Consider the following 27,534-nt stretch of genomic DNA (forward strand, 5'->3'; position numbering starts at 1 on the left):
AACAAATACGGTGGAACAGCAGGAGTTGAGAATAAAAAACCAAATTTGTTTAATGAATTGAGGTCTGAAGGTCTGTGTTTCAGTATTAAACTATTCCTTTGATCTCTGCCATAAAGAGCAAACAATTCTTGTGCTTTCATCTGTAAAACAGTGAACTTGCATTCTACAAAGCTAAGATTGCGGTCTTTCATTTCAGAAGAGAAATGTGACTGCACTATGTCACCCAAAGTCAGAGAATATATCATCCCGGCATCATAAGTTATTTATAGACAAACAGGAGGTTTGGAAAACAAATCAAGCATGGATGCAGTATTGCAGGACATTATGCCTGCCATAGGATTTGTGTCTGGAACACACAAATGTCCTTTTCCTCTGAAACATCATTACAATTATGTATGCATGTATGCATGCATGTACGTATGTATATAAAAACTAGACATAAAACTATCCTTTTCCTCTGAAACCTCATTACAATACTACATTACTGCCTGCCTGCCTGCCTGTTAGACACTGATCTTGCTTTGGCCATGTAGAACAAATACAGTGGTATTGTATCATACCTATTGCTGAAGCTCTGCCATAATTTCCATTTGATTACCTCTCAAATAGAAAATGAAGGATGGGAAAGTCCATTGCAATTTTTCATGTCCCTCTTCTTCTTGATACTAAATAAATGCTCAATATTAAGAATAAAGTTTACCTAAACAAAACAGTTTGGACATCGATGACATTGACAACAACATTATGTATTGTCAAGGTCATATTTTGTAACTCGTTTGAATGCTAGACTACTAGAAGGGTTGAATGAAGAAAAAAAATGTGTTCTTGAATTGTGATGGTGAGGAAAAATCATTGTCAATCATTCAGTGCCAAATAAAGTAAAATAAGGATGCTAAATAGAGGCATTAATAAATAAGCAAAAGCTTAGTTATTTTAAACGAGCATTGGAAAGGTAAGCATTAAGAAGGAATATCCTAGTGCTTGAAAAAAGTTGAAAAGACAGGGTGGCTAGATGCTAAATGCTATCAACTGCATGTATAAGCTTACAAGGACTCAAAGATGCAGTTAATGACAATCTTGGTGTCTTTTTATCTCCATTAGGTCACAACAAGTTGAAAACAACTGAACAGAAGCATAGTAGTTTGAATTGTTATATCAATTTATATCAGTTTCTTAGTTCAGTTTCTGAATATTCTTAAATATTCAATGAATATCTAAACTGAATATTCACAGAGCATTTTCTACCAAAATTATTTGACACTTACACTAAATGTTGGAGACCATTTCTCAATATATTACATTTCCATAAATTTAAAATTATAATTAAATGAACAACAATAATAAAATGTCTGTGTGGAATTGGCGTGTGCTATTCTGCCCTTCTAGGTTTCGGGTCCTGTCCTTAAAATTAAAATTCTGACACATATGATTAATGTACTGTATATTACTATTTAATATACGTGTTTAGATCATCCATGCAAGAATCACTGTCCATACCCTCTGCATTTATTTTGTTCCTTTGGGTTCCTATTAACTTCTCCTTTTTCTTAATCCTCAGAGCAATTGCTCAGAGCAATGGTTAATCATCACAACTCCTTTCCAATCAGCTGCTATTTTCCTAAGACCTCCTTCTATTTAAGGCTTTATTTTTATTCCTTCCAACCCAGGAGCATATTGGAAAATAAAGTAAACAAATATAAACAAATATTTATATAAGTATACTTTATTTACGTAAACACATTTAAATTTATACATTTATATAAATATGTAAGTATACTTTATTTACAAAGTAAATAAACATAAACAAAGTAAAGGGGCATAGGACAGCACTATCAATAGGATCTCACTTCCAAATCAAAACAGTGTGGGGAGAAACTGGTAAAAGAAAGATCAAATCTGAAAGTGAGCTAAATCCAAGTCAGGTTGTGGAAGAAAAAAAATCTAGAAAAAAGCATGGGAGAGACAGTTAGGCCATTCTTAAGTCCCCAGTCTCTTAATCATGTGATTCCAAATTAAACTCGGAAATAATTCTAGAAGCACAGTTTGGTTACTACATTTATTTTTCTTGCTCTTTCTTCTATTTCAACTTGGCTACACCTAAGAAACTTAAAATTCTTTTGTGGGATCTTCTTAAATTGGCCTAAGCAAGACAATTTTGTTGGACCTAAAACATTGTGACTTCAGGCGATGTGGATCACCCTGCTACAAATAGGGTTGTAACTGCCTCAATACCTGCAAACTTCCTTGAATTCTATCATTTTCCTAAACCCTCTTTCTCCATCCAAAAGATGATGTAGGTTTCCATGGTGAATCCAGGGCATCATGGGAAATGTAGTTTTTACAAATCATTGCATAATTGCATAGAAAATGCTATTGCTATGATTTCCTATGAAAATAATATTCTGACTTGCTCAGAGCATGGGTAACTATGGCATGGCAGTGGTTCATTCCTATTAAAATGGACATTTATTTTTTTTGGTTCATTTGCTTTTACATATTTAAAAATCATTCTGTAGAAAAATGGGTCACGATTGGCTTTCGTTTTTGGGTGGGTTACAAATACTGTAAAATACAAATCAGTAACATATCTGAAAAGGTATCTAGCTTTATTTTATACCATTGCATTTCATGCAAAATCATGCAAGATTCGTAGCTGTACTGCAGTTTCATCTTCCCAAATGTTATAAATTATTTAAAAACATAAGAAAAAGATATGTTCAAAAATGACTGATAGAATAAACCCAAAATCTGTTTTATAGTGCAGATACTGTACTGTATAGTTATAATGAAGCTACTTAGATTTCAAAAACAAAACTTGCATTTAGGAACATTACGCAATGACAAATGCCTATCACTAACACTGCCAATCTGCAGGATGGATGCACTACATAGGATAATGAAAGTTTATACTATAAATGTAGATGAGTTCTGGATGTATAGTCGTTCCCCAATTCATCAATAAGAATGAAAAAAACAATGCTAGGGCTGCTTGTATAAGATTAGTACTGTCTCCTTTGTTGTTACCTCCTCTTGTTATTTGCAAAAATAGTAGCCATTGCTGCCTGTATATAACATTTCTGTAGATTATTTATTTTCTGTGATTCTGTGATTTTTAACCCAGAAATGCAAAATGCAGTATTAAATACAATGGAGTTACCATGTGGAGTTACCATAACAAAAAGTTAGCATTTTCAGGATATCTTTGTTCCCATCTAGATTTTTTTCAGTCCAGATACAGTAGTCCTAGCACTTAATTCAGAATTTAGGTTTTTTGGGTAGAAGAGAATATATGTAGCTTAGGGTTGAACTCGCCACATCACGTCACGTGTCGTGACTTTTTTTGCATTGCCAGCAATGGGGTGGGCGCGGCTTCAGTATGATGAAACCGGCCTACGGGCCGGCAGTTTGACACCCCTGTTGTAGATGAATCTGTTTTATCTCTTTGGGTTACTGGGTCTTTTGGTTTACTTAATATATTTTGGAGGGCTTAAGTTGGTTTCTGTGCTACGGCGATGGATGTAATAGTCTGTTGGTTTTTATACTGTATATAAACAGGGAGCAAAGCTCACACTCATTCATACCGATGATGTTATTTAGTTGAGTAACAAAATGTCTGCAAGCCAACAACTAAGCTCAGAGAGCACCAAGGACTCCACAGCCCAACCCATGAAACCCATAAAACCATGAAAGCCAGTTGGTGACTTTGGGCCAATCACTCTCTCTTAGCCCAACCCACCTCACAGGATTGTTGTAGGGGAAAAGGGAGGAGGAAGGTATGTTGAATATGCTCACCACCTTTATTGAGCTATTTGTAAAAATAATAAAGGTGGGATAGATAGAAATAAATAAATAAAACCCTGAGCCGTTCATGTTCTCTTCTACTGCAAATATATTATTTTGCTTTTAAAAGGCAGATTTACAGCTTCATTCACAATTCTTAAGAGATTATCGGCTATGTTGAGTTTGCTGGTAAGGAACCGACTAACTAAATCACTGGACCTTAAAGACAGGCTTAGTTAATGCGTTCTATATTAAATGATATCCAGGTGACAATTCCTGGATATAATATAATAGTCATCTCGTATTTAAGAACCACTAGAACTTTGTATGCAACAAAGCAATTTTATTTAAAATATAAAGACACAGAATCTTTAGAATCAGGGCTATAGTGATTAAAGTCACTGAACTATCCCAGAAAGCAGATATACAGAATAACTAATCTGAACTGGTTTTGCTTTCCTTCAAGTAGTTCTTCCAATGTAAGATGAACCCCCCCTCACAATACTGATTTTGTTCTAACCTAAACAAATTGTACCATATGGCCCCAAAGAAACCTTAAACAATTGTTCCTAACTTACATCTAAAATACTGCTCTAAATAAATTAAACTTAATCGGGTGTTGTTTCTTTAATTGGAAGGAAGGTAAATGTATACTAAAATTTATGTTCGGATTACTCTATGCTCTATCCCAATAAAAATTTTATAGCAGAAGTGAAAGAAAGTGTAAAATTGTATCACACATGAATTTGCTAATTGTGCTTCAAAACTGTTTAAAAATTATTTTATGTGAACTGACATATTCTGCCTATTACTTCACCCAAAAGGCTCAATTTAATTTTATCAAATGTCTGTAGCAAACAAAAGATAAAAGATAAAATAATCTTTAAATAAATATTCTTAAAGAAACCCATGTGAGCATATTCTTGACCTTTTGGCTAACTATCAAGAACTGTGGACTTAATAGCAGTCCCAAGGCTTTCCTATGAAAAAATTAATATAATTTTTCACATAATATACAGGCAGATGCTGTTAAATGCTATATATTCCTGATTGCGCTCAAAAATCAAGACAAACTTTAAATATTTACTGCCGAAAGCAGCTTTTCTCAGTCTATTATCTTACACATAAGTTATATTTCAATTCCCATAAATCTAGTGAAGGGATATGAAAGTCAAAATTGCACTTCTGCAGAACAGTCAATTGGACTAGGCTGAAAATCAACCCTTTCCCCCAACTCTAAGAAACTCCCCACATTCAGAAATAAATAGAAGTGCTAAATATGTTAAATAAATATAGAACAACAATCAGTAGAAATATGAACAATTCATTAAAAAATAGATCGTGTATACATTATGGCATCTGAAGTGAAGCACAATTATGTTCCTGAACTGCTCTGAAATATGTAAACAGATCATTGTGTAAACTATACAATTTTACATCTAACTAATTTTTAACTACAAATATGACTGTTTTTAATATCTCAAAAAAACACCTCACCACTCTTAACGGTGACATGTCTACACATTAAACAGTCATGAATATATTTTCTTGGTTTTCTTTCCCTAGCAATGATTAATGCAGCCTATCAGAAGCCAGATGGTGCAAAACCAAACCCATCAATCAAAATGAAAAGACCACAGAGTGCTCTTCCACAATGATATGCTTGGAAATGGAAATTTTCTTCATAGACTCTTGGACACAATCTGCAGGGTAAATCCTAAATAAGCTTGCACGGTCGCCACAAAGCTGGCAGGAAGGACTTTGTTAGGTGGTAAAGAGCTGAAGAAGCAATGTTTGCTGCTTAGAGAAGGAAGGATTAATAAAAACCCAAATGGGTAGCAAAAAAAAAAAGTTAAAAGTGGGTTTTGAAATTATTTTAATAATGTTTCCTCTGATGACAGATTCTGTCAAGCTGTCCATTCGTTGCTGATTTAATATGGGATAATGCCATGCATTAATAAGCAGCTGCCACTGTCTGCCTGACACAAGAATCAGCATTTAATGACTTGTCCTGCGCAAGTATTTTAAATACAGTAATCCTAAATGTCTTGGTTTTACAATGCATCCTTTCCCTTCAAAAGTTGTGAAAGAAAACAAATGTTCATGCATTTCTACATTAAACTGTTACGGATGCTTCCCGATTAATGTCTCTCAGCAAACCCCCCCCCCCCAAAACCCATTGTGAATGTACTATATTTCACAGAGTATTTGTGGGGGAGTTTACACAATTTCTGTTTTGTGCGAAAATTCAAAATATATCACTTTTATCTCTGATATTTATTTATACCGGTATGTATACACACACAAACATGCATATACAGACAATACATACCTTCATAAATATATGATTGTGACAGTAAAACAGCATTAAGGACTTATTTGTTGAGACTTAAGAGTATATTACCAGTCTAATGATACGTTAATTATACCATTCCATGCTTTTTCCTCCCAATGATTTCACATACAGTAGGATTAAAATCCCTTACTAAAATGTTATTTCCTGGTAATGTTGGAAAGTATCACATAATTCTACAAGCCACTTAACATATACATTAGAATGAATATGTGAGGCATGCTGTTAAAAATGATATCAGTAAGATTTATACAAGTGAATAGATTTCAAAACTAAAATACACCACATACTATGATGAGTGCTTATGAGTGACATTCTAGCTGAAGACAAAGCTTTGAGAATAATTCTTAGAAAAGAGGTATCTTGTCCTACTAAACCAGAACAAAATACCATCAAGATGGCAGGAATGGTTCACATGGTAACCTTTAGAGTTTAGCAGGAGAAATACTTCAGACTCTCAACTTGAGGGTTTTATTCTATCTTGCCTTTGTAAATACATCTCTACCTTATAGAAAACATAAAAATATCTCTCACTGAAAAGTGATTCTGTGAGTTAATAAAATAACTTCATTGAAACAAGACTTTATAATGTTGTGCTGTAAATATGCACTACATGTCATAGGTACTATACATCATTCATTCGTTCGTTCATTTTCTACCTTTATTATTTTCACAAATAACTCAAGGCAGTGAACATATCCAACACACCTTCCTCCTCCTATTTCCTCACAACAACAACTCTGTGAAGGGGGTTGGGCTGAGAGTGAATGACTGGCCCAAAATCACCCAGCTGACTTCCATGGTTAAGGCGGGATTTAAACTCGTGGTCTTTTGTTTTGTAGCTTGGTGCCTTAACCACTAGGCCAAACTGGCTCTATAATAATAAATTATTATATATTATTATATTATATATTAACAGTATGCAAATGTCATATACACATCTGTAGAAAGAACCATTCCTTTCATGCTTGGATGCAAAATAAAACATAAATAGAGGATGTCACACATCCTTGGTCTCATTAAAAGTTGGAACCAGGTGAGAGATGGTTCTACCCAGCCCAGAAAAAAAGACTTGCTTCCTTTTCTTTTAGCCAGTCTGCTGGAATATTCACAAGAGTAATGTAGGAAGACTAATGTGACATGATTCTTGAAATAGCCATAGAAAGTGAAAATCTGTTTTTTTAAGGATACAGATAGAAACACAACTTATTTTTCAAAAAACCTGACATGTTCCTAGAGTGCATCCTACACAAATCTTAAATCTTAAGTATAGAACTTCACAAGGTACAGCAGAAACCCATCCCAAATATAAGAACATTTTCAGAAATCAGAGTACTCTCACACAAAATCTGAACTTATGCTTGATGTGCATATGTGCTACTATTTATCTAAAATATGTATATTCTGTGGCATATACAGTGGACCAGTGGATAATACACAGGATTAAAAACGCATCTGAATATAATCACATACAAACCTACATTTCAAATCCAAGTTGAAGTAGCAAAGGGAGTTAAAGGAGATGTCGCCATAGGTAAGCTATCCAGCTTCAAGTTGTTCACCTTTTCAAGACATCTGGCAGTGTCCTTCCATGTTTCCCTTCTTGGCTTTGATCTTATTTTCTTCCATATTTCTATCATGCCCATGTTCAGGAAAGGCTCAAACCATAATCTTTTCATTTCTTCTATTTGTTAGAAAATATCTCAGGATAATTTCCAGTTTTGTTTGCACCTAGCATACTCCCAGGCAGTCCCTCTATCCAGATCACAGCAAGCACACACCACTCAATACAGCTAGCAAAAATATAGCTTTATATTTATTCATTAAACTTCATTAAACAGAAAACGAAACAAAAAACCAAAAATAACAGGCAATGGGCCAAAAGCAAGGAGGGAGATATGAACAACAGGAACAAATTTATCTACAGCACAGAAATTTTCAGAGCTACAGGAAATATCACTGAGTAATTAGCATTGACAGTCCCAAGAGAGTGGCCGTTATTCATTCCATCTTTAAACCTTTTGTTGGCATAAGGGCAGCAGAATAGAGATGGAAAGTAGAACACCAGGTGATGATATCTCCTCTATTCAGCACCATAACAGGAAAAATTTGGTGGCTGGACATGGTGTATCCAGCAGCATTAACCTAATTAACAATCCCTAAGGAAATAATCTACACTGTGTATTGTTCTGCATAGCTGACTTATAGTCTTTGTGGTAGGTTAGCCAAGCAGAGAGTCTTCTTATTGTTGTTAGTCGTCCATGGAATAGAGACCTTATTAAGGGAAACCTAAAAAAAATAAGCCTCAACCTCATCTCAATCTAGCTTCAATCTCATAAGTGGGTTTTATTATACTGCCTAATATATAATAAGGTTCTAGGATGCAACACAATACCAATCTCAGACTAGCCTTGTTTAAAAGCCTAATGAAAGGGAAGTACACCGCAAAGAACTCTGTAAATATTTCTTGCTTGCTTTTGTAAATCTTCTAAGGTAAAATTTACTATAAAAGTTGCCTAGCTGTTTGGACCTTCAAAAATATGGAAAAGAGGCTGCAAGAAAGTCTGGATTTATAATTTCAGAAATTATCTGTTTCAGGAGAGGGCAGCCTTGGGGAAATCATTGGCATAATCTGAAACCATCTCAGCACATCATAAATCAGTATGCATATCTGTCAGCTATTTCATATTCCATTAGATTGAAACTACATGCAGATTTATGGCACGGACAGCAGCTAATTTTAATCCTTCCTATTCGCTCTTCAGCTTTTTTTTTCTGTCATAGCTAATAGAGCATTTGCAAATTTAAAAGCTTTTGGTATTATTTTATAATTTTGAATGTAGCTTAATAAAATTATTGTCCAGATGTTGATTATCGAACTTTTTTTGTAATCAACACAGTTAACAGAGTTTTTAAATAAGTTTTAATTCACCATTTAGCTACCCTTCAGAATGTGTCCTTCCACGTGACTTTTATAAAGAGAAGTTGTAGAAGCTACTCTACCTCAGGGAACAAAGTTAAAATTCATTAGAAAAATTGTCCTTTCAATACAGGAGATGCTATAATAAAAACATTTTTCCTCAAAAACATACCTTCCTGCACTAAGCTGTAAAGAACATTCCATCTTCTTAAACATCCCTTATTTGCTTCCAAAAAGGAAAAAAAAACCATCTCCTCTTCTATGCAATACATGGAAACATCTTTAAAAATGAAATAGCTGATACTGGGAAAGTGAAACAATTTAAGGGAGGCTTGACATAAAATTTTAACAACACAAATCATACTGGATTAGAAAGAACACTGAAACTGCTTTTTTGAATCTGAAAGGAATCATAATCACGTAATTTTGAACAAGCATACCACATAATACTAGAAATAATGTACGGTGTTTCTACATTACTTGTTTTTAGGATTATGGTTTACCTTACAAGTTTTTCAATAAATATAAGCTAACAGTGGGAAAAGAAATTATAGTCAACAGCAAAGTTGAGATAAAAAAGGAATAACTTTTTACATGTTAGGCCTCAGAATTTAGGAATGCAAGTTGATTTCTAAAATGCAAGGCAAAATAGTACCCCTGAAAGATACAATTGCAGAATGAAGACAATCTGAATCACAAATATACTTCATTATCATGTTACAGAAAGGCCTTAAATCATATAATAATATACTGTTATAATTATTATAATATAATAATATAAAATGCCTTGACTCATGCTTTCAAATGCTAAATGGAATGAGATTGCTTAAGCCCAGGATATGAGTTTAGAGCTTTCAACTACATGAATGGAAGGAATGGAATCCATTCCTACCACCTAATTTAGAAAAAAACTAAATTAGAAAAATCCTAGTTTGTATACTTTTCCAATTTGGAGAAAGATTTTCAGAATGATAAAAGAAATCCCATCATTATTTGTTAATTCTGACATCTGTTTCTCTGAAGGACTTCAACAGACTCCTGGGGCATGTATTAACCTCTGCCATTTTGTTTGTTTGTTTGTTCTAACACAACTATAGTGCTCTTGGACTGTGAGCTATTAAACTCACAGTCCACAGTCTCTGAGATGTGAATCCTTATGGAAATAGATATGTCCTAAGAACTAGAAAAAGATGCTTCATCGCATCTGAAAAGCTCAGGATAAAAAGTGGGAAAGAAAATGAAATTTCTTTTTTAAAAAGAGCCAATTTGGTTTAGTGGTTAAGGTAGTGATGGCAAACCTTTTAGAGAGGTTGCCCAAACTGCAACCCAAAACCCACTTATGCATCGTCGAGTGCCAAGTGGGCATTGCCCATTGGGTGGGCGTGGCCCATTGGGTGGGCGTGGCTGCAGTGGTAATGGCAGACTGGGTAGGACTAAAAAGTTCAATCAATCAATTCCAACTTTGCAAGATCTTTTTTTTTCCCCACGAGAAGTTGAAATTGACGGATTGAACCTTTTTTTTTTTTGCACATAGCGGCGGAGGCCTAAAGCAAAAAGGTTTTATAAAACCCAGCTGAAGACCTAGGACTGGGGCAATGGCGCGCGTGCCCACAGAGAGGGCTCTGAGTGCCGCCTCTGGCACCCGTGCCTTAGGTTCGCCACCACTGGGTTAAGGCAATAGTCTTGAAACCAGGATACCATGAGTTCCAGACCCTCCTTTTTCATGGCTAAGGCCATGAAAGGTCACCTTGGGCCAGTCACACTTTCACAGCCCAACTCACCTCACTGGGTTGTTGTTGTGAGGAAAATAGGAGGAAGGTGGATATGCTTGCCCTCTTGAGTTATTTGTAAAATTAATAAAGGTAAGAAAGAAAGAAAGAAAGAAAGAAAGAAAGAAAGAAAGAAAGGAAGGAAGGAAGGAAGGAAGGAAGGAAGGAAGGAAGGAAGGAAGGAAGGAAGGAAAAGAAAGAAAGAAAGAAAGAAAGAAAGGAAGGAAGGAAGGAAGGAAGGAAGGAAGGAAGGAAGGAAGGAAGGAAGGAAGAAAGAAAGTCTTCTCTATGGTTAGGAAGAGTTCTGCTCTATTTTATGAACGCAGTGCTTCAAACTGCAGTCAGCAAGTAAGCATATATTTCTGCATATGTCTGTGGGGAGGATGACAAACTAGACAAGTGTTTGAAACACCAAAAACTAGACTGTGCTTTCTCCTTCAGCTTCCCTTGCATAGAAACTCTCAAAAGCTAAATTTCTAAATACTAACAGGAAAAAACCCTGCAGCTATGGAGATAAATCCATATTATGCAATTACTACATCTTATGATTTAGATTCCACGTGGAAATATTTCTGGCACTACGCTAATCCCTTTGGCCCTATTTCAGAGTTTTATGCACACACCCTGCTTTTGGGTTCCTGTCTAATTCAGCAGTCTCTTCCAGTTGGAAAGCAAAAGAATTGCTTTGGAATTGCGCTGAACAGAAGGAAGACGGACAGTGAAGAATACAAACCACCCACCATTTTCTTTAAAGATTAGGATTTTGCTGGATTATAGCCATAATATAGAAGGAAAAAAATCACTGAAGTCATTTCGGCTAACTTCAAAGAATTGAAAAGAATTAGAGTATTAAGCACTGCATCTGTGGAAAATATTAGGAACTAAAATATGTAAAGTGAATTAAATAGCTGGGCCACCCTAAGGCAGCAGCTGCATGAATGTATTGAATTACAGAAACTATAACCTAGAAATGTTAACGTCCTATGAACATTATTAGGTTACAGCAAATGTTTAAGCTAAAAACAACTGCATGGGATTTGTATAGAGGAGCTGCTTCCGGTAGCAGGAATGAATCTGGGTAAAGGAACTTATTAATTAGGATTAATAGATACAAACTGCAAATCTGTGGAACCCATATTTCTTTGGAAGATCATATTTTGACTTTGCTATATTCCTCTAGTCTTGCAAAGCATATCTTTCAAAAAGTTATTTGTCATTCATTTCTGTTACTTTTGTTATTTTAGGTATGTTAAAATACCTAAGAAAGTATTGGAATAACAAACCTAAATACCTATATTCTTTTCCACCCCTTACACTGAGTAATTTGAAAAATGAACATACATGTTCATAAACAAAGAAAGAGTGATTTCAGGATATTTTATATATAGTACCACAATAGAAACGAACTGGAATGGAGCTGAGAGACACCAATGGCCAAACTCTAGCCGAAGTGCTAATAAAAGAACAGGAAGAGGTGCAGTATTATGAATGGAAAAAATGTCCCACCACAAAATTCAGAGGTGAAAATATTTCAAAGGTTTCCGGATGTTCAGTTGCTTCTCTTGTTTCTTAACTGAGATACTCTTACATTTAATTTAAATATCTTCTGCTCTACGATGCAATGACTCAATCCCATGGTTTTTTCTTCTTTTTCCTTTTTAAATCATTTACATGTTTTGAAATTTGTCCTATTAACCCTGGCATTACAAGGAGGAAGAAGAGGAAGAGGAGGAGGACAAGAAACATCCAGAATAGGCCAGGGATTGCCTTCTTATATGCAATAAAGTACTGTTAACTCACTTCTACAATCACACCCTCATTATTATTAAATCGTGTCAGGCTTCAGTTGGCCCTCAGCATAATTGCACAATTATGCTATGATTCTTGACTCATCAACTATAGTGTTTTTAATTCTTTTCCTGAGAATAAGATTCTCAAATACAGCAACAGGATCACAATGAAGATTCCTGTTTTCTCCACTCAAAGTAAAGTAAAGTAGCTGATTATCCAACATGGTAGCTTAATTTTTCAGGATTTGTGTCACCCCTTCTTATTTCATTTCACAGAGTTTGGTAGTCAAAGGAGCTGCTCTATTCCAATAATACAACTCTAAAATTATGGCTGAGGAAATATGAAAGAAGCATCTCTACAGAAATGTCTACAGTATGGTTTGAAATTCCCGCCAGACCAGTATAAACAAATCAAATAATTTAGCTGACTGGTAAATGAACCACTGATGACAAGTTTGGGTTCTTGTCCACGTTAAAAGAACCCAATGTTCCAAAGTCCGACTAAGCTCTAGAGACTTAATTAAAAACCAAATATAGCACTGAAGGCGAAAAAAGGAAGACATGACAATTCATTGATCCATGAAAAGCAATGACTAAAATAGCTAGCAAAATGGAGGGCCCTAAATTCCAGCCAAAGAAAAATACTGTTTTTCATATACTTAAGTTTCTGTTTCCCACAGATGGTTCCTTAAAATACCTTTTTATAGCCAACAGGTATAGACCAAGACTTTGCTAGCTTTAATAGTTGAATAATATGAATATCAGAGTGTAATTAAAAATATTCTGCATTTTATTTTTACCTTGTGATCATATGGATTGTATGAATGAAACAGTTTGGACAGTTCTTTTGTTCTTTGTTTCTTCTGTAGGGAAAGAAGAGAAACAAGAATTTTAAAGAAAATTAGCAATACAGAAATAACACATTTTAATCTGTGTTCAATAAATACCAACAGATACAATTTTGCAAAGAAAAAAAAAATCCCTGTTCCCTTTAAAAATAGTTTTCTTCTTCTAAGGAGAGAAATAAAATTACTAGCAAGCGATGTAAACAGACACCAGTATGCAAGGAGTATATTCCCCAGTTTGTTACACCAGTGTATATTTTTGGTAAGTGGAAAAAAACTAAGCAACTCTCCCCACCATTTTTAGTGGAAAAAGAAGGCACTATTCCAGGGTTTCTCAATCCCAATAACTTTAAAATTTTGACTCCCAGAATGCTGGCTGGGGAAATCTGGGAGTCCCATCTTAAGAGTCCCAAAGGTTGAGAAACACTGCTCTATTCCATGTTCACCTGCAGAAGTTCACTGGCCAGTCCTTCTCTTGCAGCCAGGCTACCCTAGATGTTTACAGTTGTGGGGAAAACCCTGGAGAGACCATTCTCTGCACTGCTCTGAGCTCATGAACTAAAGGCAGGATCTACAGATAGTCCTCAACTTACGCTTGGTCATTTAACAACCATTTGCAATCCTAATAGGCTCAGAAAGGGTGCTTTACGGCCTGTAAAGCACCTCTTGTCATATGACTGCATTTCAGCTGCTTGGCAGTCTGTTTGCTTTTACGAAGAAAGTCAATGCCAAGAGCTGGCAGGGAAGGTTGCAGGCAGAGGGGACATTGCATTTGAGGTCTGCTCCTCCCACACACTGCAGTAGCGGACCTGAAATCTGGCAAAAATGCTAGTGAACACCAGAGTTCACAGTCTTTCAGAATGCTGGTGTTTACTAGCATTGTCCCATCCCCTTTGGATTTCTCTGTTTTCTTTAACCATGGCTTACTGAATGAGTTATAATTGGCTGAGTTCCTGTTTGTGAGCTTCCCAGAAGCATCTGGGTGTTGTTCTGAGAAACAAAACGTGGAAGTAGGATGGGGCCTGGCTTAATCTAGTTTGGCTAGATTATGGACGATGGAATGCAATCTTGGATTGCATGGTTGGATTAACTATTAAATCAAAAATGAAATAAAACATTTTGGGGATTAGCATTACATGTGAACCCAACCATAAAAGTGGCTCCAGACTTAAATGTCCACTCATACAACACAACTGTACTACCATTTCCACTGATCTCATCCATTGGATATGGCTGGAAAGGTAAAATGGAAGGGGGAATCAGTGAAATCAAACAAACTGGGTTATAGTCTATTGTGACCGAGAATGTCTCTTGATTTTTAGAAATAGCTTTTAAAGAGTGTAGGGAGCTGCAGTGAGGAATAGTACCTACTACACGTGTAGAATTTCATTCCTATAACTCTAAATCCAATCCAGTTACTGAAATCAAAATAGCACAGAAGAAATAAATGACACATGGAAAATGAAAACAGGTTTTAGTATAAGGTCCTGCTTATAGATTCAAACATTATTAACAATCTCATTTTACAGCAATTCAATTTGACTCAATTTACATTCGATCAGAATAATAAAAAAAATTAAAGTTAGGGGGAAAAAAGGAAAACAAGTCTCTGTGCACATCATATGTGGATGAAGTAGAGCACCGATCTCCAACCTTTCCGACTTTGCGGACCAGTGGAGGGGGGGAGGGAGAAGAAATGATTACGTATGAGCGGTGGGTGAGGACATGAGCACCACTCATGCTCCATTTGCACAAGCTGTAGGCACACGTCCCCACTGCTCGCACAAATGGAGCTGCGCACACCCATACAATTGCCCACTGCGCATGCAAGCGCAGATACACACGCACATGCGCTCACTCACTGCTTCCACAGCCCGGTTCCAAATGGGTCAAAGCCTGGTAGTGGGCCGCAGATCAGGGGTTGGGGACTTCTGAAGTAGAGCTTTAGCTGGGAGACAGCTCCTACTCTAGTGGCTGATATTGGAAAAGGTAAGCAGAGATAGACTTGGTTAATATTTCAGTGATAGATTACCAGGAAATCTCTAAATGGGATTGGGAAGTTAAAAAAAAAACCTAGACAAAGAAAATACCAAAGCACTTATCTGTTATTACCAAGAAAATAATATGTGCATATGCACAACAGGACTTGTACTCAACTTGAGGGAGTCTTTACCTGATCTCAGATAATGCAATTCCATTTTACATACACAGATTACTGGCAAATGAGGAAAGGAAAGAAGGAGGGGGGGGGAAAGCATGATGACAAATGAGAGAAAAGATACTTTCAGTGCAAAGAAATGGATCAATGTGCACCAAAGTCTGATATCCTCAGGGACACAGAGAGTATCACTGTCTGGTCACTGAGATTGGACACAGATTATTTGAAAGATCTGAGCAGATCAATTCACTGTGATATGTCCCTTCTCTAACATTATTTTGCTCTGTCTCTCCTGTCCTCTGATTTGTATTATTGGGAATCTGGTGCTACAAAAAAATTTATTATAATAAAAGTTCTGATTTTGTACTAGTTAACACTGTATATATCATGTACATATGTAATGTAGGTTATATAAACAGTATAATGATGTAAGACTTTTTCCAACAAAGCTTCTAACTAAATGAGCTCAATAAAATTCATTTTGAATAATGTCTCCCATCTACTGCAAAATAAAGGATTTAAAAAAAAATTCAGCAGCATTCAATATATCTATAACATGTGGATAATATTTCACCTAAAATGTTTTATTTTTTAAAGATGAAAAAGAAAAAGCAACTCTTACTATCTGAGCTGGAACCTGAGGCATTTTTGCAGCTGGAGTCCCAGGGCGTGGATAAAACTGGTTAATAAAAAGACTTGGAAACCTGTATTCTTCCACAAGTTTCATGGTTTCTTGAAAATCTTCATCGGTTTCCCCTGGAAACCCACAAATGATGTCTGTAGCAATTGTTATTCCAGGTACTCTGAAATGAGTGGGGGAAAAAAATAGCAGGCAATTTTTCCTTCAGCAAAATGGACAATTAGTGTTGCATCATATTACTTTAATATTTTTGAAATGCATTGCCTATGGAAAATAACATTATAAATATATTCATATACAAAAGATTCTACACAACACCCTTCAACAAGCAATTTAATATCATGGTTTCTCGCCAAGAAACTTTGCAATTTCATTTCATGAAGAGATGTAGAATTCCTGACAGATATTTCTCAGCATTCAAGAAAACAAAACAAAATCTACAACCTCAAATTCCCAAGGTTTACTCAGAAAAGCTACAATTGCCAAATGGTTTTGGATGCATATAACACAGATGACTGCCAAGACTCCAAAGAAGTAGCTAAACAGGATAAATTTTGAAAGAATATATCTTGTCTTTCAGCACGCAAGACGGATACAATCTGAAAAAAGAAATTAATTTTTAGAAACTACTTCACTTGAGCATGTGGCAGTGGTGCAACTGGGAGATGGGAAAGAGTAACGCTAGATTTAACTTTGTTAATCTTTATTACTGTGTGGAGCTGTTAATCTGAAGCCAAGGGCCAGTCAAGTTTGAGCAATGCTGTATTGTTTCCAGTGTTGTTTTCCCACCAAGATTCAGTCCATTCCATACAAGTCTCTGAAGGATGATACACTGAAAGTTCTCTCAACCTTCAAGAAAGGGGCAGGAGCCCCCACACATACCACAACTTCTCGGGTGTTTGGGTAGTGAAGGTAGAAGGGCAGTCATATATTTATATTCAACTTGGTTGCTGCTTTATTTAATTACAAACTGTCTTGACTCTTTGGATGAATGTGTCTGTGTGTGTTTCTGTGTAAATAAACAAATAACCTTGAAGCATCCCTAGAAATATTTTTAAACACATTTGGCTCCTGAACAGATTTTTTTTTAAAGGCAAAGTAATATTGCATGGCATGGAATAATGCACAGACATACTATTTCATATTGGCAGTTTTTACATCAATTTAGATGAGCATGTATCAGAAACTGCTACTACATTAAGTTGTGGGGAACCTGTAAAAACTGTATAATGTAGCTGTACTGATCTATTAAGCTCAGCTACAGTTGTCAGTGCTGATAGTTGTAAACCTTTACACATGCTCTGCCTCTGTGCTTCAAGAGGAACACGAGGGGGAGGTATAAGTATTTTCTTCCCTTATTTTTTTAAAATGTCATGCTACTTAATGAACATTAATTTCTATGACTGCCCTTTTTATTTTTATTTTATTAACAATTAATTACAACAATAAAAACCAGTACAAACTGAAAAATAAAGATAAAAAGTAGAAAGTACAAACAAGAAAGGAAAAATAGGAAAATTAGACTAAAGAAAAAGAAAAGTAATATGTAAAGAAGTGATTTCCCAACTTCATCATATACACAATTTTACTAACGTATCACAACAAATGATCTCTGCTTTCCATATCCTTTCTCTTATCTATAAATAAATCCATAAAGCATAATCATTTCAATCCTGGTATCACTAAAAGTCCTTTAAGGGTTACCAGGTATAACAACACATTTATTTTTATCTTGATCAAGTAAAACAACTTTATATTCCTTCCTTTTACTTCTAACAAAATCTTAGTCGATTCAAATAATGCTTTAGAACTTTTTTTTTTGGTCTCTTCTCATGAGAATTTTCAATATTTTAACAAGCCTCTTCTGTAAATCCAATATAGGAAAACTATCCAAGTCACTGTCTTGGTTTATTGTTTGTACATCCATTTTAATTATTAAAACAACATCTGGTTTCTTTTGTATCTCCAGAGTAGCATCTTTTTCTATGTCATTCTGGTAGTCTGTCATTTGTAAATTAATTTTCAACTCAGTATCAATCTTGTCAGGTAAACTTTGTTCCTTTCCATAACAATTTTTTAGACTCAGTCTGTACATAGAAGCAGATGTTTCTATTGATACTATAAAAATAATTTTTGAGTTTATTTTTCCAAAATATCTTTCAATATGTCCATTGTTAGAATATTTGGCTTCATTCTGTAATTTGTGTTCTTCTGTCTTAAGTGCAATCTTTAGTTGCAAAGGTCCATATTTTAAAAACCGATTGTGCTTTTTTAAAAATATCAAAACCAAAATATTTTTCCATGGAAAGGATTTTTTATATTTAATTCCAAAATCTTATTTCAAATTTATCTGGACCCTTAATCCATTCGTAACTTTGTAAAATGAAAACTTTCAAAAGGTTTTAATCATCCTTTTGCTGTTCATTATTTTTTTTTAACTTCTTAAACTTGTAATTAAAACTTTCTTTTGTTAAGGATTGATAGAGACTCACCTGTCAAACTTGTCAATCCAAAGATTTCTAATAGCTGATAAGCAATTAATAAGCATTCAAAAGTGATTAGAAAAGGAAATATATGAACTTAAGTGTCCTTTCAAAAAGACCAACTTTGGTTTGAGCAAGATGGCTTAATCCCTCATCTCCCAGAGCTCTAAACCTGCCAAAGACCACTATCTTTGATCTCTTCATGAGGAGCACCTATCTGAGGCAAAGAAATATTGGGAACAATCTATGCTTTAATTCAGAAGATTCTTAAAATGGATTTACAATGGAAACCAGACATTTTTCATCTAGGACTACTGGATAAAAGAAACGGGGGGAAAAATCTGGAACTTTGTTATTGTATGTGTTGATGGCAGCAAGAATATTATATGCTCAAAAATGGAAAGAAGTATCAACTCCCATGATGGAAGAACGGATTGAAAAGATGATAGGACTGGCAGAGATGGCAAAATTGATGATGGCAATGTTATCCATTCAGTCATGTCCGACTTTTGGCGATTCTATGGGCCAGGTCTCTCCAAATCTTCTGATGGTGCACCACTTCTTTGAGTTTTTCTATTCAATGGCAATGTTAACTACACTAATTAGGAAAAAGAATATAAATAGCTTTGTTTCTACTTGGACACTGCTTCTGGACTTTCTGCTTGAAAGAGAAAAAAATGATTTTGGGCTTTGCTGATTAAGTAGATTATTATTATAGAAATGGTTAGTATTCATTATTCTAGATGAATAAAACATTCATATCTCTGGCATGTATCTTACCGTACCAAAAGCTGGAAGTCATGGTTTTTTGACGCTTTTCTTTCTTTCCCACATTTTATCTCCCCTTTCTTTTTTCTTTCCTCTTTTTTCCTACTGTCTTTATTTTCATTTGTATTTTATATTAAGAAGAAAACCTTTCAATCCAAATATATTTTAAAAAATCAACAACTGCTATCTGGAGATGATCTCATGTCCTCAAGTCTTCTCCTTGTCTGAACAGCTTTTAATGGAACCATATTTGGCCTGCCATTTCTCCTCCAGAAAATTACCACATTATTACCAAACTGAAGACAAGAGAATTTTTCTGGGATGGAATGAACATGATAGCCATCAAGAGATAGCTACATTGCAGTTTCAAGATCTATTGTAGAACATTAATAATAAATCAGATTCATATAATTGAATATGATGAAAACATAACAATAAACCAACATTCTGGGCTTAATTTTGCAGTACAGATTGATTACTCATCTTTTCCTTCTATGAGCAGGTAAAATTAACCAGGAATGGGCACATTATTGTCATGTTTGAACCAAGGATTCTGATGAATTTCTCTCAAACAAGCCTCTTCATAAAATAGCAACACCTCCAGACTGTAAACCCAATAAACAAATATCAAAATAAGTTGTCCATTCCTGGCTAATTTTATCTACTTATGCAACAGGGAGCATATGTCCATATGTTGTATACCAACATGCTTTTTATAAACAACAAACTAGAATTTCTGGCCAACTGAAATTTTGAATATGTCTAATGGTACTTTTCGGCTCCAATGTGATGCTAACAAGGTACTTGGATAGATACAGCATTGAGCAGAATAGTCTGAATTCTGCTCTTGCACATATGAGCAAAGTAAGCATTTCTGGTAGACTTAAATCGGAGAAATTATATTATTCTGGAAATGAATGAGAAGTAGTATTGTTAGACATCTCAAAGATTAATTAATAGGGTGTACATTATATTTGATAAAAAATAGTCATAGTTACCCCAGTCATTTTAATGACACAGATGGCAACAGCAAAAACTGTAATACCTACAGCATGGCAAGATTGTATTTTCCTGTTTCTATGGAAACATGAATGGCAAGTTCCACTTATGCTTGAATCAACAAAATCACTGCTCCTTCAAATAGCAACAATTCCCTCAGAGTGACAAGGAATATATGTGGATATCTTCACAATTCCTTTGATGTTAATATGGAAATTGCAAGCTAATTCAATTTTCCTAAATAGGATTACTCAGCATAAATCCCAAACCGAATACAAGTAAATGCTATTCACCTGATGATAAGATTAACATTTCACTAAGGTAATAAATATATACATGGTTTGTACTCTTTCAGACTCCAAACAGGACTCTTTCTCCACATGACACCAATTTGTATATATAGAAATGTAGCTTGTTAGACAGAAATGTTGCAGCCCAGTTCTCCTAATGATATTCTTGTTTTTTTATGTACAGGATTAAAAAAATGAGGCCACTTATAGTGTGATACGTCTAGGTATGTTTAGTTTAACATTTCAGAAGGAACTAGGCTGAGAAGCACAGGAAATCAGAAGCCAAGATAGTTCAAGTGAATACAGGTTTATTGCATGCTAACACTCGTTACAAGAATCTGAACTACCAACAGTCAAAGCAAATTGGCGGTAGATAAAGAGTCAATGGAATTCAAGGTGGGTGGACTTAAATCTCTTGTGGGCATGAAGGGATTCCAGATTGATGACATGCTTGACCTTCCCTTCTGTTTAATAATTATTGATGATTAAACCAAGTACAACAATGAGCTTCCACCTACATTTCATTTCAATTAATTGTACATACTAGTACTTATAGTAACATGAACAAAATATTATAGAGTTAGGAAACCAATGGAAATTTTCACAATCTTAAATGAAATGTAGAGTGAAGCTATGTACATGTTAATGCTTGTTTTTTTTTAAATGTCACTTCAACTAACTCACCTGTATCATATTTTATATGAAAAGGAATGTTATCTTAACCTGTTATCCTTCTTGCAAAATTCAAAAAAAGATAGCTTTTGTTTAAGTATGAAATTATTTGTCATCTCTGCAATCTTTTGGGGTGTAAATTGTACTGTTCTGCCAAAGAACATTAACAAAATCATGTTTTATTTGTTACTGTACCATACAGTATTTTTTCTCCTTCCAACTCTTCTTGCATGTAATTGCTGCATTCGAAAACTGAGGCTATCTTTTGGCAACTCTTGCTGTTCTGTTTAATCTTTGATACCATAGCTGAATTGGCCTACAAAAGGTGTACATTGCCAACATTTGCAGTTAACCAAGCTTAAATATAATTATACACTCTCTCTCACACACACAGTCTAGGCACTGGATGGTGTCTTCTTTAAGAACCACTTTTTTATTTAATATATCAAGCTATCTCTCTGAAAAAAAAATCAAAATCAGCCTGTCTGCAAACCTTATCTAATCTAATCTAACCGTGACACTATATGCACTTATTTGACTGGTAAGCAAAACCTTTTGAAACGCTTATCAGCTGGTAACGTGCCATTGCATTCCTATCACAGTCTGATCCATTATCTCTGCCAATATCACCCTGCCAAACAACAAAGGAAAACCTTTGTCCATTATATGAAAATGTGTGGCCAAAAAATATAGCAAAATTAGCTATTTCATCACATATACATCAAGATAACTAATGATCTCTTAATCTTATGTAACGTACTGGCAAGTATAAAGATAATTTTATTACACCTTAAATATTTCACCAAAGCTGAATCTGCCTGTCCAGTTAGAACAAAACAAGAAAGCTGGCTTACAGTCTCTATTCCATGTAAGATATACTGTATATCAACCAGGCAGCAGCCGTTCTCTGTCACAGCCCTGATACTATGACACTCCTTGATCATGAGCAGTTTACTCCTGCATTTTGTAAAGTTCTTAGGACAACACTATTCCACGTGCTTTAAACATGCTTTTGGTACACATCCAGCAGATCTCTATTCTCTGCTTGTCATTTTTGCTTGTTTTATCTTGATTTTTGAATTTGTACTTTGTTATATGCCACCAGAGTTTTTGGTTGGGTTATAAAACCATAACATGAATGAACATGAATGAACATGCATGGGAAACAGCCTTACCATTTACCCAAATAGCTAAGAAGTAGCTGTAGAGTAGTGAGAGAAAATAAGAGATCAAGTGTACTTGGGCCCATTAAACCATTGGGTGAAAAATCAGGAAGAGCGTTAATTCACAAAACTGTTTACATATTCATGTTTCAGGGTACGGGAAATAAAAAATACCAACTTGACTTCTTAATATAGCTTTATGCATTAATTATAAGTAATCTTCAAATTACAACAACAATTGGGATCAGGATTTCTGTTACTAAGCAAGGAGGCTGTTAAGTGAAATGTGCCTGATTTTATGACCTTTTTTGCATGGTTGTTAAGCAAATCACTGCAGTTGTTAATTGAATCATGCAGTTGTTAAGCAAATCTGGCTTCCCCGCTGACTTTGCTTTTTGAAAGCTAGCTGGGAAGGCCGCAAATGGTGATCACATGACTCCAGGATGCTGCAATGTTTGTAAGTACACGCCAGTTGTCAAGCACCCAATTTTTGATCACAAGACTGTGGGGATGCTGCAACAGTTTGTAAAGGCAAGAACATTGTAATCCATTTTTTTCAGTGCCATAGTAACTTTGAATGGTTGCTAAATGAAAGGTTGCTAAGTCAGGGACTAGCTGTATATGGCAAATATAATTAATAAAGTCAGCTGAAATCTGGTGATATGGTTCTCAGGAACGATGTAAAAAGGATGTTGAGACTCTAGAAAGAATACAGAGAAGAGCAACAAAGATGATTAGGGGACTGGAGGCTAAAACATACAAGGAACGATTGCTGGAATTGGGTATGTCTAGTTTAACGAAGAGAAAGACAAGGGGTGACAGGATAGCAGTGTTCCAATATCTCAGGGGCTGCCACAAAGAAGAGGGACTCAAGCTATTTTCCAACGCGCCTGAAGGCAGGACAAGAAGCAACGGATGGAAACTAATCAAGGAGAGAAGCAACCTAGAATTAAGAAGAAATTTCCTGACAGTTAGAACAATTAACCAGTGGAACAACCTGCCTCCAGAAGCAGTGAATGCTCCAACACTGGAAGTTTTTAAGAAGAGACTGGACAGCCATTTGTCTGAAATGGTATAGGGTTTCCTGCCTGAGCAGGGGGTTGGACTAGATGACCTCCAAGGTCCCTTCCAACTTTTATTATTATTATTATCCTTGGTTCAAAAAAAGCCTCAAACAAAAAAAAATAAAAAGCAACAAAAAAGCCAGACGTGACAGAAAGGGAAGAAGAGTTTATTACATATTTAAAGTATCTGTATCTGTACATCACACCTTTCAAAGTCACCCAAAGTCAGCGTATATCACATTTCAACTTTGAATCCATTGTTTTAAGTTTAAAACAACTGCTTTGCATGACAAAAAAAGCAATTACAATATTTTCAGAAGTGCTTCAGACTCAAAACAGCTTGTTTTTCCAGCACAAAATATTCTCAAAATGATCCAAATATCCAGCACAGGAAGAACAGATTATAGACCCGCGACTCCTGAACCTGATATGAAGGACTCTGATCTGGAACTAGCGGCAAAGCCTTTCCGCGCTCAGGAATGCTGGCCACAGCATATGGAGAGCCACAAGAGTGTTAGACAAAAGAACCACCGCTTGCCGGCAAGGCATCTGATGGAAACTGAAGCTTTGTAGAATCCAATTTCATCAATTAGGGTTGCATAGCTTCATTTGTATCTGCGTGGGCAGCGGGTAAGTCTTGAATATTTAAGGGCCTTTCAGAGGGAGATTTCCTACTGGCATACCTTCTGTGACAGACTATTTTAAAGCTCCATAGTGTGCATTCTTAGCTAAATCATAGACAGCACTTGACCCCTGTGCCCGACTCTGATCTGGGACTGGCCTAAATCTGTTGGAATCTTGCCAATCTGATTCGTTACAAGCCCAATTCCTTGAAACACAGATGATAAAACCCAAGTTACAAGCTGTAGGAACAAACGCATATGTGGATTTACTAATTTACAACCAACCTATTTACTTTTTGTCACACCTTTGCAACTGTGGTGAATAGAAATTCATTTTACTGATCAAATATTCAAAAAGTATACTGTACGTTTCTCATCTGGGTAGCTGGAATAGTTAATATATTGTCTATTCAGTGATAAACAATCTCTTTTCCTAAGCTAGTTGAAGTAATCTTAGATAGTGTTGGATTATGCTAGGTATTGGAAGATTTCAATGATTTTGATAAGATTCTCCATGCAGGAGTGGCTCAGAATTTCTGCATAATTATGATGGCCATATCCCCACTGGTATATAGCCCCACACATGCTGTAAAACATACAGTGGATTTGGTTTTCTGTTCACATGGAATTAGCATCAGAAGATGGTGTAGATTTGTGACTCCATTATCAAGGACAGAGAACACCCTGATTAATTTAAGACTGATGGCTAGAATAGATTTCTCTAGGATAAGATAACCAGTTGATGATCTACAGCAATTTGGATTTCTGATGGATACAGACACTTTCCTGGATGTGCTTTAGGAATTTTCCATTTATTTTTTTTAGGAACATTGTTGATGTTCTAGCTGATTTTTGGAATATGAAAACAGGCCTGGCAGTTGAATGCAAATAACACTCCACACATTAACCAGAACAGTCCTTCGGACACTGTGGACAATTTGCATTGTTAACTTGGACTACCTTGATTTGGATTCTAGAACTGGAAGAGGTCACCAGGATGTAACCTTGGCAACCATCTGTCCTATTATTTGGGACACTTTTCAGATTTTATCTTTCAGTGAAGGTGACTGCTATGTGAAGAGATGAAGGCTATCATCTTCAAGTTCATTCCTTTCTTCTCCAGGATGATTAATTCAACCAGGACACAACTAGCTCCATGGATAAGGGAGATAAATACCTCCTTACAGAAGGGATATAAAGAAAACAATAATACCTTTAGAGTACTGAAGAAAGTATTCCCTAATTTGGGAGGCTTATACATTTATATTGAATATCAAAAATTCAATTTCTGGTAATTGAATGGAATACAGCTATAAAATCACTGACTTTCTAGATCCATTTAGACAAGATTTTAACTGAAAAGTGGTACTATAACTGCTTGGGTTGTCCTGGTGGATAATTTATGCTGGAAAATGAATGGGTGAGTACAGCTCTGATAGTTCTGGACCTCTTGACAGTTTTCAGTACAATCAGCTAGGGCATTCTTTTTTGATCCCTTTAAAACATGGTCAAAATGGAGACACTTTTTTACACTTATGGTTCTTGTTTTTCTTACATTGAACATGGACTTATCGTGTTCCACCTTATCTCCCATGTTGCTCAGTATGAAATGCTGGGGAACATCATCCAGAGTTTGGTAGTACATTATAGCAACTTCTTATCTAACTGCAAAAGAAATATGTTATCCTTAATCATTGCCCAATTTTAACAAGAAACTGTATGAGAGAGAACAGTTTGATATCAAATCCGGACTAGACCGAGGTGCTATTGGTAAATTGGAAACTGGACTGGGGGCCTGAAATTTAGTCTTTCTTATATTAACAATTCTTCTAATAAAGCAGGTTTACAGTTTGAAAACACTTTCATATTTTTAGCTGTTATTGGTTTCACTGATGGTGGGCAAGGAAATGAGTGTCTCTGAACAATTACACGCAATATATAAGATAAACGTCTCTTAGAACAGATCTTGCTGGTAGCAGTAATCCATATCTTGATTACATTACATCTTGATCACCATGCTCTTGAAAAATATCTATTAAGTTGCAGTTGGTACAAAGCATTGCATTTAGGCTGATAATTGGTGCAAGATGCAGGGATCATATGATGACTGTACTCACTGATCTGCACTTGTTGCCAGTTGCTTTCTGAATACAACATGAGCTATTAGTACTAATTACAGATCTTCATGTCTGAGGGCCTAATCTGGCACCTAATAAGCAAGGCAAGGCATGGTTGCCTTACTTATTATGAATCTATCCAATGCTTAAGGCCATCTGAAGGTCAGTAGGTTTTCTTTCTGGTACCCAGGAAAGGTCCTTCTTTTGCATTGCTCCTAGGTCAGGGGTTCTCAACCTTGGCAACTTTAAGACTTGTGGACTTCAACTCCCAGAATTCATCAGCCAGCTTTGCTGGCTGAGGAATTCTGGGAATTGACGTCCACAAGTCTTAAAGTTGCCAAGGTTGAGAACCCCTGTCCTAGGTATATCCGGATCACTTGAGGGTTGCACTGGACCCTCAATCTCTCAGTGTTTATGAACTCTATAAAGATTCATATACTTTGTCAGTTTTTTTTATCATTAGGTAGTTCTAATATTTATTTTATTATTACTATTAATCTACAGATAGTTCTTGACTTATAACAGTTCATTTAATGATTGTTCGAAGTTACAACAACTCTGGGAAAAAGTGACTTATGACCGTTTTTCCACACTTACGACCATTGCAGTATCCCCATGGTCACGTGATCAAAATTCGGCTGCTTGATAACTAGTTCGTATTTATGACGATTGCAGTGTCCTAGGATTACGTAATCACCTTTTGTGACCTTCTGACAAGCAAAGTCAATGGGGAAGCCAGATTCACTTAACAGCCATGTTATTAACTTAACAACTGCAGTGATTCACTTAACGACTGTGGCAAGAAAGGTCGTAAAATGAGGCAAAATTTTTTTTTTTTTCAAATTTTTTTTATTATTTTCAACATAAAAAGGAAAACAATCATAGGTACATCACAATTAAGAAAAAAAAAACCCCCCACCCCCCACCCGGACTTCCCAAACCAAATCCCAGGATACTATTCATCTAAAAGTAACCTTATATTAATATCCCTAACTCCACAAAGTATAATTCTACATAATAGGTGAAATATATATATATATATAGAAAAGGAAAATTTTTTTATCTAAAAACCTAACCTATATTCCACCAATCTATGCTTA

General features: G+C 35.5%; 1 protein-coding gene across 1 annotated transcript in view; it reads right to left on the reverse strand.

Moving 5' to 3' along the window:
* Positions 1–27,534, reverse strand: part of CDKAL1 (CDK5 regulatory subunit associated protein 1 like 1) — a 297,422-nt gene that overhangs the window by 60,261 nt on the left and 209,627 nt on the right. The window contains exons 12-13 of the mRNA XM_015831691.1: positions 16,238–16,418; positions 13,413–13,475 (exon numbers count right to left, since the gene is read on the reverse strand). Of these exons, the coding sequence (XP_015687177.1) occupies positions 13,413–13,475; positions 16,238–16,418 (244 nt within the window). The remainder of the gene's footprint in view (positions 1–13,412; positions 13,476–16,237; positions 16,419–27,534) is intronic.

The sequence above is a fragment of the Protobothrops mucrosquamatus genome, unplaced genomic scaffold (genome assembly GCF_001527695.2).
Source record: "Protobothrops mucrosquamatus isolate PMUCROS unplaced genomic scaffold, P.Mucros_1.0 scaffold_275, whole genome shotgun sequence".
In the NCBI taxonomy this organism is placed as follows: Eukaryota; Metazoa; Chordata; class Lepidosauria; order Squamata; family Viperidae; genus Protobothrops; species Protobothrops mucrosquamatus.